General features: G+C 42.7%; 1 protein-coding gene across 1 annotated transcript in view; it reads left to right on the top strand.

Moving 5' to 3' along the window:
* The window catches only part of nav1b (neuron navigator 1b), a 71110-nt gene that overhangs the window by 29252 nt on the left and 27034 nt on the right, over positions 1–14824 (top strand). The window contains exons 4-6 of the mRNA XM_079510440.1: positions 10550–10697; positions 11995–12301; positions 14007–14772. Of these exons, the coding sequence (XP_079366566.1) occupies positions 10550–10697; positions 11995–12301; positions 14007–14772 (1221 nt within the window). The remainder of the gene's footprint in view (positions 1–10549; positions 10698–11994; positions 12302–14006; positions 14773–14824) is intronic.

Raw genomic sequence — 14824 nt, 5'->3', positions numbered from 1 at the left:
GCACGAAAACTTCTACACGTGAACTTTGGACCTATACGGACAAATAATCGTAGCACATTTTTTTCTAAGTGAAAAAATGAAGTTTTTATGAGCCAATGAAAATTGCGCGTGCACGCACACACACACACACACCAAAGTTTGAGTACTTATGCTGAACTAACACTGAATGCTTTTCCTGTTAACAATGGAGTATCTGATCGTCTCCGTGTAGCTCAGTCAGTCGAGCTCTTGCCCTTGGACCGCAAGGTTGTGTGTTCAAATCCAGCTACTGACAACTCAGCTTGTCAGTCTTATTTGTACATATTGTTGTGGGCTATATCAGTGAGATCAATAACTTTAAAGACTGGTGTGATAATTGCCACCTTATGTTAAACACCACAAAAACTAAAGAGATGATCTTCAATCCAAATCCATGGTTATGAACGAATGTCTGCCTAACACACACACGCATGCAGCCACGCACGCACGCACGCACGCACGCACGCACGCACGCACGCACGCACGCACACACACACACACACACACACAAAGAGAAGTTTGCACGCACGCACGCACGCACGCGCACACACACACACAAAGAGAAGTTTGTACGCACGCATGCACGCACGCACGCACGCACGCACGCAGGCAGGCAGGCAGGCAGGCAGGCAGGCAGGCACGCACACACACACACACACACACACACACACACACACACACACACACACACTTTAACTGTGCGTGAAAACACACTGTAGTAATGGATAAAGACATGCCCAAAATGAGGACACACCTTCTTGTTACCAAATCAGTAAATGATTTTACAGTTTACAATGTATTCACTGATTGTCTCTGTGTAGGTCAGTCAGTAGAGCTCCCGCCTTCGGTCCACAAGGTTGTGAGTTCAAATCCCGGTACCGACAACTCAGCTCGTCGGTCTCATTTGTGCGTGTTGTTCTTATTGCGCATTGTTCTTCTTCTATCTTGGTCCCGCTTTATCGCTGCTTGCAGCTATATTTAGGGACCAAGAAGTCACGCAGTGACTTTGGTCACTACTTGTTTTTGTGTTTATTTTTCTTCTTCTTCTTCTTCTTCTTCTTCTCCTTCCGCCAAAAATAGCTGTTCTGACTGAATGGTGCAGTCGGTTTTCGCGAAACGCGGTAATCTGGTAGAGGGCCATGCCAAACGGTGAATATGCGACGCCCAAGACGATTGGCCAAATGGTGGCGCTATAGCGCTCAATTGAAAATGCTAACTTTGAACGTGCATAGCTCATGAACCGTTTGACCGTTGGCAATGACACTTTGATACCCATATGCGTATCCTCGTGCTGAACAACTTTCGTGTTCTGACTTTTGACCTCTGACCTTTAGATCACCCGCCATTTTGAATTATATGATCAGTACTTTATTTTATTCTCCTTCTGCCAAAAATAGCTGTTCTGACTGAACCGTGCAGTCGGTTTGCGCAAAACTTGTCAACATGATAGAGGACCATGCCAAACGGTGACTATGTGAAGCCCATCATGATTGGCCAAATGGTGGCGCTATAGCACTCAATTGATGCAAAACTTGCAAAACTTGCAAACTTTGAACGTGCATATCTCATGAACCGTTTGACCGTTGGCAATGACACTTTGATACACATATGTGTCTCCTCATGCCGAACAACTTCCGAGTTCTGACTTTTGACCTCTGACCTTTAGATCACCCGCCATTTTGAATTATTTGAAAAACAGTTCAAATGTAACTCCTCCCAGAATCTTTGCTCAAAATGCACGAAAACTTCTACACGTGAACTTTGGACCTATACGGACAAATAATCGTAGCACATTTTTGTTAAGTGAAAAAATGAAGTTTTTATGAGCCAATGAAAATTGCTGTTTTGTGAAAATTATTCTTCTGCCTCTAATACACACACATGCTTATGTCACTTTACTATGCGAAGCCCATCACGATTGGCCAAATGGTGGCGCTATAACACTCAATTGATGCAAAACTTGCAAACTTGCAAACTTTGAACGTGCATATCTCATGAACCGTTTGACCGTTGGCAATGACACTTTGATACACATATGTGTCTCCTCATGCCGAACAACTTTCGTGTTCTGACTTTTGACCTCTGACCTTTAGATCACCCGCCATTTTGAATTATATGAAAAACAGTTAAAATGTAACTCCTCCCAGAATCTTTGCTCAAAATGCACGAAAACTTCTACACGTGAACTTTGGACCGATACGGACAAATAATCGTAGCACATTTTTTCTAAGTGAAAAAATGAAGTTTTTATGAGCCAATGAAAATTGCGCGCGCACGCACACACACACACACACACACACTAAAGTTTATACTGAATGATGTTACTGTTTAGAATGAGTCAACTGACTGTGTCTGCATAGCTCAGTTGGTAGAGCTCTCGCCGTTGGACCACAAGGTTGTGTGTTCAAATCCGGGCAAAGACAACTCAGTGTATGCATTGTGTGCTGCAAGATTTGTGATGACTCAACTATAGAAATATTGAAGTAGATTACATTTGACCCATCAGGCACTAGGACATGGCATCACAATAATAGAGATACTAGTAACTGAAATAGTGTAATAAGTCTCATAGTGTCATAAGTGTAATAGTGTAATTGTGTAATATTGAAATAGTGTATTGAGTCAAATTTTTTAATAGTGTAATAAGTGTATTTAGTGTAATAGTGTAATAGTGTAATAGTAGTGTAATAGTGTAATAAGTGCAATGTGTAATACCGTACTGTACTGTACCATACTGTGCTGTACCGTATTGTACCATATGGTACTGTACTGTACTGTACTGTACTGTACTGTACTGTACTGTACTGTACTGTACTGCACCATACTGTACCATACTGTACCGTACTGTACCGTACCGTACCGGGACATGTTATGAGCATGTAGATCTGCTAATTTCTAAAAGTCTGAGTACTTATGCTGAACTAACACTGAATGATTTTCCTGTTAACAATGGAGTAACTGATTGTCTCCGTGTAGCTCAGTCAGTTGAGCTCTTGCCCTTGGACCGCAAGGTTGTGTGTTCAAATCCAGCTACTGCCAACTCAGCTTGTCAGTCTTATTTGTACATATTGTTGAACGCCCTGTGGGCTATATCAGTGAGATCAATAACTTTAAAGACTGGTGTGATAATAGCCACCTTATGTTAAACACCACAAAAACTAAAGAGATGATCTTCAATCCAAATCCATGGTTATGAACGATTGTCTGCCTAATGCAGCCACGCATGCAGCCACGCACGCACGCACGCACGCACGCACGCACGCAGGCAGGCAGGCAGGCAGGCAAGCAGCCAGGCAGGCAGGCAGGCAGGCAGGCAGGCAGGCAGGCACGCGCACACACACACACACACACACACACACACACACACACACACACACACACACACACACACACACACACACACACACACACACACACACACACACACACACAAGACATGCCTAAAATGAGGACACACCTTCTTGTTACCAAATCACTAAATGGTTTTACTGTTTACAATATAGTCACTGATTGTCTCTGTGTAGGTCAGTCAGTAGAGCTCCCGCCTTCGGTCCACAAGGTTGCGAGTTCAAATCCCGGTACCGACAACTCGGCTCGTCGGTCTCATTTGTGCGTGTTGTTCTCATTGCGCATTGTTCTTCTTCTATCTTGGTCCCGCTTTATCGCTGCTTGCAGCTATATTTTATTTCTGTTATTCAGGCTATCATGTCCATTGGAACGATAACAATTAGTCTAGTATAAAGAGAAAAAAATCACTCCCGTGTGAACTGAGTGGTGTAATATAGCCTGTCTGACGTAATGAAATCATGTCTGACGTAATGAAAGCACACCCGGGTGAACAGGGTGAACATAGCAACCATGCTCATTTTTGCTGCACAGACTAACAAAATCATGTCTGACGTAATGAAATCACACCCGGGTGAACAGGGTGAACATAGCAACCATGCTCATTTTTTCTGCACAACAAAGCCAGTTGTAGGAGTGGTTTACACCACTCAAAAAAGGGGAAAAAAAGTCTACCAATTAAAGTTGCAAGAATTGATTTTCTGTTGTTAAAGTATGTGTAATCTGCTCTACATATTCTATTGTAGCCTAATTATTGTGATCGACTAGTGTTTGTTCAGTGCTCAGCAGCTTTTTTCCGATCTACATGTAAGCCCCACATTGTGATCTAATTTGACTAATTTAGCTTCGGACCCTGGGACCACCTAGGATTAGACTCGTATGTATTTGATCGATTTTGACGACTCGATTCTAAATCCACTTCCCAGGCTGTGGTGTTGGACAGACACCGCGGAGACCTGCAACCCCGAACATGTACAAATGCAAAATATAAAGGTGCTTACCTTCTTGCCCCTTAATGTCAGAGAGGCTGCCGGCGTGCTTGTCCAATGTATTAGTCGGTAGTTTTCAGTAAAGAAGTGTTTTAATCCCGTTTGTGGCCGATCCTGTCCGAAGTCATAGATGGCGGTAGTGGGGGGCGCATCCGGTGAAAGCCAGAATTACGCTCAACGTAAACAGGAAGTAAACGAGGGGGAGTCGGGGAGAAAATCGCGTTTGGCCACAAACGTGATTAAAACACTTCTTTAATAAAAAACTGCCGACTAATACATTGCACAATCACACCGGCAGACTCTGTAACATTTGGGGCAAGAAGGTAAACACCTTTATATTTTTGCATTTGTACATGTTCGGAGTTACAGGGGCTCAGCGGTGTCTCTCCAACACCACAGGGGGAAGTGGACTTAGACGTAGATTGAAAATGTCAAAATCGATCAAATACATCTACAGTCTAATAAGCTACTGGGACCCCCTCAAGAAACCATGGGTTCTCAGGAGCTTGTAGATGGGCTATTTATTAACTCAAGACTCCTGGGGGTCCCCGAACCCCACTTTGAGAACCACTGCGTGCAGCTTCATATAATAGTTCCTTTGGACTGAGAATGATGAGCAACAGCTGTTTGCCATCAGTGGAGGAGAGTAGGGGGTTTCATTTTGGGGGTGTTTCCTATAGGCTAGCAACGGACGGACCGTTTTTTTTTGCAGGGAAACGGCCGGGCATGCTCGCGGAGGACAGGGAGATTTTGAATCGAGGATTCGACGCATCTTTCAGGACTTTGGAAGGTTGCGCACGTACGGTTTCGTGTGGATGTAAAAACTGTAGGCTACAAATGAACGGTCGTGTTTTGATCGGAAAAGTGCCACCTTTACAATCGGCGTCAAGAGCTAAAAGGACGTTACGTTTTGCGCCCAGGTAAATTTGCCTACGATTTTTTTATTGTCTTATTGGTGTGGTGCAATTTATGATTCTGATAATTGAATCACGTCCGTTGTCTAGTTTGTAATTATTTTAAATATTATTATGACATCACCGGGGATAACCTATTGCTATTTGCTGATCGATACAGGCCTGATGGATGCGCAAAAACGGATATTAGCCAGCGTCTGCGATTTCGATGTGGATTCAGGATGCACCGTTTTTCCACCATGCATTTAAATTGTGCTTAACTTTAGGCTAGTTCAGTTAAGATGAACTTGATCAAATGATCAATCAAAAAAAAGTGAAAGGGGTGTTGACGTCGTGTGTGTGTGTGTGTGTGACTGTGTGTGTGTGTGTGTGTGTGAGAGAGAGAGTATTAACAATTATACACTAACATTGGTGTAAACACATTTTTATTCTAGAATTGTGGTATTTTTATAGTCTACCACCACACAGCTATCTTATTAACATGTCATTACCACTCTGCCATAGAGGCATGCACTCCACAGAGAATTATGTCTCCTCATTGTCCTTTATAGCCTACAGAGAAGAAGAAAAAAAATACACAGACACATTTTTTTTGTCTATAAACCATTCATCCTTATGTGCAATTCACCTTTGTATTATGTTAGGTTTTTAGTTAGGTTTAGTCCACCTATGCTGCAGATCTTAGAGACAAGCAGTAGGCTAGCTACTTCAGTGTGATACATGCACCCAACTGTTCCAAGTTTAACTTTGGAATGCAGTCAATACCCTGAATATATTGTAGTGATTTTAATGTTTTCCCACCCTATATGCCGCCCCATAATCTTTCAAACCAAAACATTTTCTGAGACTTCTATTCGACTAATAGCACAAACTCACAAATCAGGCAGAACTTGGAGCTCTGCCACATAAAACAAAGTGTTAATTGCCATCCTAGTATGAAGTATGTATGTACTTGTTTGACTACGCCCACTCTGTCCCTGCTGTCTGAATTTCACCACGGAGAACAAGCAGTTTTGGCTTTATCAACAGCCCACATTCCCTCCTGTCTCTTTCTTATTGGTCTCGCATCCGGCTTTACTTAATCATCACTTAATATAGAGTTGATGTTATGTTACTGAAGCATGCCAAGCCCCAGTCAACATGCTGGATTGGACTTTATTGTATAACTTTAATAGTTTAGTTTACCATCAGAGCTGTTGAATCCCTATGCTCAAATACAAACATTTTCTTTGTCTGGCTGGTAGTATTGGTTTTTGAGGTCAGGCACATGTGACCACAAATCATTAGTTGATGGGCTACAGAGAGTGGATTTCATGCATCACTATCTAGTATACATATTATGCAGACACATAATGTAGAACATAGCAACAATGTAAAATATGTACCTGTAAGGGTACATTTTGACATTCTGAGTATAATAATCCACTTAAGCACTATTTCACTGTTTTTCACTTTAATATTTTGTATTTATTTTTTGTTATTTCTTTGCCTAGGAGCCTAGATTACATACCATTCTGAGTATAATGATCCACTTAAGCACTATTTCACTGTTTTTCACTTTAATATCTTTTATTTATTTGTTGTTATTTCTTTGCCTAGGAGCCTAGATTACATACCTATAGGGTATGGTTAACTCTCTGGACTTTAAAGCGTGTGGGGCACATTTACTGTACCTCCAGAACTCAATTCTGTTTTAGAATAAACCCATGTGATTAAATCCCATTTCCTCCGCTGTTTCAGAATTTTCTATGAGCCATTTTTGTCTCCCTGCATTTTTCTTACATATGCAATTCCATGTTCCTTGCCTCTGCTAATTGCAGACTATGAAGCCACAAAGAGCAATTTCAGCTCGGTGAGGGGAGGCAAAGAAACAGAAGAGAACTATTCTCTCGCCCTCTGAATGACTCAGCTTCCAAGGGCTCTTTATTAATCTTTTTACCTTTTCACCGTGCCACGTTTTAGTGAGCTGACTGATTGCTACCTGTGATTGCCAATACTAGAATATAATAAGTATACAGTATACCTCCGAGCTGTCCTCACATTTCCAACTCTGTGGAGATATTGCTCTTCAGTTCAACAAGGTGTTATCCTCAACAACTGACTCAATTAAATGTCATGCTCTCTTAAGACAAGTGTTTTGTCCTCTCTGAACTTTAATCTGAAAGCAGGCTACACATTGCATTCAGGCACACACCACAATCTGCATTTTAAATGTAATCTCATTCAGAATTTTGCGAGGCAAACATATCCAGGCCGTTATGGTGATCAAAGTGGTGTGCAACTGTGCACACTGCACATCACAGAGGTCCCCTGACTTGGAGAACGCACACAGAGACTGGAGACAGCTAGGCAGGTGAGGAAGTGCAAGATCTCAGAAAAGGTCCTGAAATCTTTCTACTAAAACACCCAGAGCATCTTGACAGAGGCCTGGCCCATTATCACTGTCTGGTATTACTAGCTTACCTGGGAACTTGTGGGAAGGTTCTGCGAGTGCTGTGGAAGGCGGTGCGGTTGGCCAAGCCCACGACAGGGAGCTCCCTTCCATTCCCGCAGGAGGCATATGACAGCAGGAGGTGCTTACGTATGGAAAAGGGGATATGACAAACACCACCCACTAACAGACTGTTTCTGAGGTGTCTCAAATGTCTGGGCTTTTCCCTGAGGCTGTCAGAGCCCTGAACAAGGACATGAAGGACATGGCTCATTACTTGCACTGAATTGTGAATAGCTGTTCTAATGCCACAGCAACATTTTGCTGCTAGCACCTGTATGAGTGAGTGACAAATTAACCCTGCTTGATTCTCTAGATTCTATCTATGGCTATGCTATGAGTGAATACTACATGTGGGCAGGTTGTGGTAGGAGACTTCACCCTTCTCACACGAGGTCTGGAGTCTGGCGGTCTGGCCAGTAGTAGCCTCGGAAACCCAGACGTTTTTATTTCCAGGGAGAGAAAAAAGGCCACTAAAAAAAAGGGCCAGTAGTAGTTCAACGATACATTTCAACATTGATATGATACATGTTGACGATATGATACAATGTGTGTGAAATGTGTGGATACTGGATAGTGCAGTTTTTTTTAAAGGAAACATTTATTATTATGGATATAAAGTAAAGACGGTGATTCTCTGGCAAATACATAGACATTGTATGTGAACACATGGACAAACCCGGCCACACCTTGACATGAACACAGAATACACACATTTATCGATAGACCAAGTGTTGAATAGAAATGTAACTAATTAAACCCCTCTTTCTTTTTTTCGTCTTAAAATTGCTAATTACAACGCACACTTTAATACCTTGTATCGATATATCCATTATTTGTCAAACGCTATTAACATTTCGATATACTTCAATTTTTTGTATGCAGTTACTCTATGGTTACACCCCTACTGGCCAGTGGCCAGGTACCATCTGTTCCAGGGCAACCCAGGAGTGTGGTGGGGAGTTTGCAGAGAAGCCAGGGTCAGGGGGAGTACCGCGGGAGGCTGTCTGGTCCTACATGCTGCTGCCATTGTGATTTTCTCATGCTTCTCAAAGAGTGCATGCCAGTTGGCTCTTATGAACCCTGAGCTGTCATTCCCTATGCATATCATTCAGAATGATTTAGTATGCCTAGTGTAACAGGAAGCCTCATTTGACCACAATCAGAAATAGCAGTATGGTGCCGACTGCTGAAAAAATGCCCACATTTTGTTTTGTTTATATTGTATCTTTATTTTAATTGCGTATTGTATCAAATTCCAACATCAACCCAGGAACCCTGCCTCATTTGAATGCAGAATTAATTAAAAACAAATGTAGCACTTCAGTGCCCCCTTTAAAAAACATGCTTCCAGCACTTCTTTGTACCCCACACCCTTTGAGAAACACTAGTGTACATAGTTATTATTTATGTCATTGTGCAGCAAATTGACACAGAAACTATGACCCCAACGAAGAGCATGACTGAGCTGTGGACTTTACAAACTTTGATTTACCTTCCTGGTCTTGAACATTGATCCTGCTTCACTTACAGTAGTTCTAACAGGATTTGATGGAGGAGTTAACCGTGGTTATCTGGTTTTAAATCTACACAAATATTGGCAACTAATTCACATTTGCTATCTGTGGCATGACTTATAATGTGGAAAGTTCCAAACTGTGAATATACAAATTATATACATTGATCATCAAATAAATTGCTGATTATTGTCTTTCAAGTGGAGCTTATTTATTGCCTGATGGCAGGACATGGTCTGTGTCCTGGCCTTTTATGCATTATTAGCCCATTAAATCAGGTAAAAATCTGTGTCATTTTTTATTTTTGCGTTAGCTACTCACAATTAGCAAGCTCACAGCACATCACTTCGTGCCACACTGTGAGCTTGTACATCTGCTATTTTTGAACATTTTTGAAAAATCTAATACTAGTTTGGAAGGCATTTGTAGAATTGGACCCAGGTCTTAATGGGTTAATCCCTAGCTGTGCCCTGGTGTTGCGCACCAAACACATGACAGATACAGTACCTGCTCACACAGTGTGGCACTGTGACAGGTTGTAAGCTTGTATATCTGTTAGTTTGGTTATTGTTGCTATTTTTGGTGTGCGATATATCGTGCACAACCAAGTATAAATCATGCATAACTTGGATGAAAGCCGCTGCATGCCATGCTGGTATTACTGGCTTGATTGAGCATGTGGTCACCTCCAGGGTGATTCTCTCTGAGGACAGATGGATATGTCAAAGTCACTGCCAACTTTTGTTCACTTCAGATGAGCGGTGGTGAGGACTTCTGTTTGGATAACACAATATTGTCTTTTTGATATAACGATACTGCCAATAAATCTTGTATTTTCCACAAAAATAATTTTGAAGACTTATCATTATAATGTTTTTACATTTATTGATTCAACTTATTTACTTTAAAATTCAGAAACTTTTTTTTTTTTTTTTAACTTGATTTGTTTGGCAATCATTCTGCACAGCATGTGTACTGCAGAATTCCAATTAAGTGTGAGAGTGACACTACCTGGCCTAAATGAAAGATTATTGGTTCCATCTCCAGGGTGACTGTGTTCTTCTTTTGGTATCTTGAACAAAATACCATACCCTCACTTGCTCACTCATTCTTGGCCACATTGTATTAGAGCACTGACGATACACGTCCTATTTAAAAAATAACTACAAGCTCACAACACGTTGTCACACACATTGTCAAAAAGGGACAACAGGTTGAAAGTGATAAGATTTACAATGTTGATTTTAATAACTTGTCCCTCTTGTCTTGATTCAGTTGGGATGAGAGCAGCTCGATCAGCAGTGGTCTCAGCGATGGAGATGGTGGTTCAGACAACCTCAGCTCGGAGGAATTCAACGTCAGCTCTTCTCTCAACTCTCTCCCCACTACACCACTGGGGTCCAGACGCAACTCCTCAGTCATGGTGAGTGCACTGTAGGCCTATATCTATTATAACACATGGAAAGAACAAGATTAGATTAGGATTGTCCTGTTAGCCACATGAACTGAACACTATGTATGCATCCCTATTTTGAGCATAATAGGCAAACATCTGGCAAGAATATACGATCTGCATGCTATTTTGCGATGCGTTGTGAGCTTGTAGATTGGCTATTTTTGGCAAAGATATAATTGAGGGAAAAAAGGAGATGACCTGTGTAGACCCATAGGTAGCCTCGGAAACCCAGACGTTTTTATTTCCAGGGAAACCCATAGGTGACCCCAGACAAATATATATTATTGTATATATACAGTAAATGGTTAATAAATATGTGATGATTAGTTGGTTGAGGGAAAACTCAAGACAGTAAAGTTATCTTTGTATGCTTTCTGTTGGCTGTAACAGAATTGTAACAATTGCACTGGTCAGGTACAAGTCAGTTACGTGTACAGTAAATCTTAAACTGGTAAGCTCCACTACAATAAAAAAAATCACACCTGTGTGAAGTTAGGGGCAGGGAAGTGGAGGGGAGGGGAAGTGAGGGGTGCTCTTATCATCATACATCATCATTCTGGCCAATCACAATGTGCGTTTGCACTTTTCTGTCTTCACTTTTGTCTTCAATGTTTGTGTTTACACAAACCCGGAAATCTGGGCATAGGAGGGACCGCCCCTCAAAAACACCAAAATATCAGCTACATAAAAACGGTATTCTTTTTAAGTCCAGTTTAGAGATGGAATAATAGTCTACTCTAAACAATGATAAATGCATTCTCCTGTGCAAATTAAAGGCTGAAGCCTCATCTTATATATTATGTACCCCTTATCTCAGCTCATGGGTAATTATATTATTGGCTTTACAATCAAAGTATGTTCTCTTAAGCATAAACCACACCAGTTGCAACTCCTCGCAACAAAACAGTTTTAAGGTCACCACACCAATGCTACTCCTTGAGTTGCAAGGAGTATCGAAGATCAATTGTAATCACTTAGCTCGTATCATGTATCTTCATGCAACTAAAATAAACTACCTTTTTGTGACTGCTTTTATTTTATGTATTTTGTATTTTTTACATTGTTATCCAAGATTGTCATCCTTCCCCTCATCCCCTCACAACTGGAATGCAGACATAGAGATTGAGCAAAGATTACAGAGAGCGGAAAGATTACATCCATACAGAGTCTGCTGCTCCTCAGATAACACAGACACTGTCTGAGACCGTCCTGAGTTGTTACTCATACTCTTCTCACCCTTGTCCTCCCTGCCCGTCCCATCCAGCTCCGCACCGATGCGGAAAAGCGATCCCTGGTGGAAAGCGGACTGTCTTGGTACAGCGAGGACGGCAAGGCCGTCCACAAGCTCGACGGCGGAGTCTACGACACGGGCAGCCTCAAGACCGAGGCTCCGAGCAAATGGAGAAAGAAGCCTCCGACGCAGGGCATGGGTGAAGACACGGGGTGCAAAGGGGAGCCGAGGAAACCTCATAGCCTGGGTCAGTCGGGAAACTTCAGAAAAGGACGCAATCCTCCTGTTGGCGTGACCTCCCCCATCACCCACACCTCTCAGAGCATGCTGAAAGTTGCTGGTAAGATCGGTTAACATACTGTATTGACCATGTTCACAACACATGGTGTTTCCCAACCCCTGAGTATGACATAAGAGATAAATGGCCCCTGTGTGAGTTTTGACAGTCAATTATGCTCCTATCAGCCTATCTGACTGGACACAGCTATTTGTCTGTCTGCTGTATTCTTGTCTGTCTGCTGTTATGGCTCGCTGCTTTACTTCCCCTCAGTTTCTCACTCTCTTGGTCTCTCTCTCCCCCTGGAATCCCTTAAGTGGGTGGGAGGGTTTATTTTTGTGATTTGCTGACCGGTTTTAGCAAGAAATGTATGTCATCCATAACCTCTGGTAAATGGAATCCAAATGCAAGCTGGTTTGTAGAGAAGCCAAGGCGGATATCTGCTCGGTATCAAATGAAATGTAGAAGCTTGCGCTGTTGCCCAGATTTGATTGGTAGCACTGCACAGTATGTCGGGGGGAAAATGCAATGAACGATGCACTTAATTGAAAAGACCTGTCTTTTATTTTACTCGAGTATTAGTTTCAAATATAATAACTGAAGGCATGCTTCTCGTTTGTCTCAGAGGAAAGCTTATTTCATTGCCTGCTGCAAACCATCATCATCTTTTGCTGTCGTTTAATCTGTTGTTGTAATGTTGTAATTAAGTCATAGATGGAGTTCCATTTCCTCGCTGATGCAATTCAGTACAACGCCTTCAACATGTTTGTCTTTCATTTCAGCTAATATGAGTGATGATTAATATACAGTGTCTGATTGTATGTGTTTTGGCAGAAATCTGATGCAATCCCGTCTTGCGTGACTGCTAGACGGGAATGATTCCAGTGACCAGTATAGGGTTTGTTTGACTCATTAGTTTAAGTAAACCTTAAACCCAAAATGTATATCAAACCTGAAACGAAACCTAAATTTACCCTCTTCTTTTTTACATCAACCTCCCCATCTATGGAGTTGTGTGTTATCTGCGCTGAAAACTTCACTACCAATATCGATGATTAAGCACAAATAATATCCTGAAAGACTATATCATCAAGATAGTGTGCAATATGTTACAAGAGAGTCCTTAACCTTTCTATGCCAAGGACCCCCAAATGGCCATAGTCTCTGCCCATATTGCAAAATTGCTTTAAAAAAAGAAAAAGTGTCAAGGTATTGTGAGCTTCTTTTCATTTTTTCATTTTCCTCTCCTTTCCAATCCCCCCCCCCCTCTGGCGCCCCCTGGGTGCCACAACCCCCACTTTGAAAAGCACTGTGTTTTCTGTTCATGCAGCCTTACAGTCCATCCAAGATTTATGTCAGTAGGTGAGTCATACAGTACAGTAGATCTCGTCATGGGCACATAAAAACATCTGAAAGTAAATACAGATGTTCCCTGCTTGGTGCTTATGTGTTTGTGTGTGCTGACAGTGCTCTAATAGCTTGAATGATATACAGTAGATCCTTTTATGTGTCTCCACCCAGTTAGAGAATAATGATGTGTGACCAACCTGATTTATCCATTCCAATGTGACTCACAATGCTGTCATCAGGCCACCTTCCTGCTGGCGTTTTCACCTTTAGATCACCGTCTGTCAGTGCTCTCCAGGCACAACTGGACCTCAATGTGAAAATGATACTGAAATATTGAGTGAGACATTTTATACTTCTTTCTTTCTTTCTTTCTTTCTTTCTTTCTTTCTTTCTTTCTTTCTTTCTTTCCTTCTCGCAGCACCTAAAAGTGAGAAGCCACTGGACAAATCCAAGATGTCCGTCAAGTCATCGGGCCTGCAGCGTTCTCGCTCTGATGCAGGAAGGGACCACCACGGAGACTACCGCAAGCCCCCGTCAGGCTTAGTGAAGCCCAGTGTCGGAGCCTCCTTCGGCTACAAGAAGCCACCCCCGGCCACTGGCACTGCCACGGTTATGACAGCAGGGGGCATCACCATCTCCAGTGGCTCAGCCACCGTGGGCAAGATCCCCAGGTCCTCTGGCATCCCCGTGAAACCCGTGGGCGGGGGAACACCTACAGGACGCAAGAACAGCTTCGATGCCAGCAGCGAGCTTGGCTTCCTCGGGCCTAATGCCCGAAACAGCCTTCAGTACCGCAGCTTGCCGCGACCGGCCAAATCGAGCCCTCTCAGCGTGATTGGCCGCCCGGCGACGTCCCGGCCCACCTGTGGCACAATTGACGCCAGTCTGCTTAGCCTGAAACCCATGCCCCTTTCCTCCACGAGTCCACGGGCGAAGGAGCCTGCAACTGGCAGCAGTAAGATGGCCAACCGGAGCAGCAGCACAGGCCCTGTCAACCAGACAGACAGGGAGAAGGAGAAGGAGAGAGCCAAAGCCAAGGCTGTGGCCTCCGACATGGACTGCTGTTCTCTAAAAGGAGACATCAGCCAATCCGAGTGCACAGGAGAATCCACTCTTAAATTGCATGGTCTGAGACGGACCAGCAGTAGTAAATACCCTGAGCTGTCCTCGCCCACTACACCAAGGTCTGTCAACATTGATGTTTCTTTACTGTATTTGACGTTGACAAAAATAAAT

The sequence above is a fragment of the Electrona antarctica genome, assembly GCF_951216825.1.
Source record: "Electrona antarctica genome assembly, chromosome: 9".
Classification (NCBI taxonomy): Eukaryota; Metazoa; Chordata; class Actinopteri; order Myctophiformes; family Myctophidae; genus Electrona; species Electrona antarctica.
The sequence above is the reverse complement of the archived record's forward strand: the minus strand, read 5'-3'. Positions and strand labels throughout refer to the sequence as shown.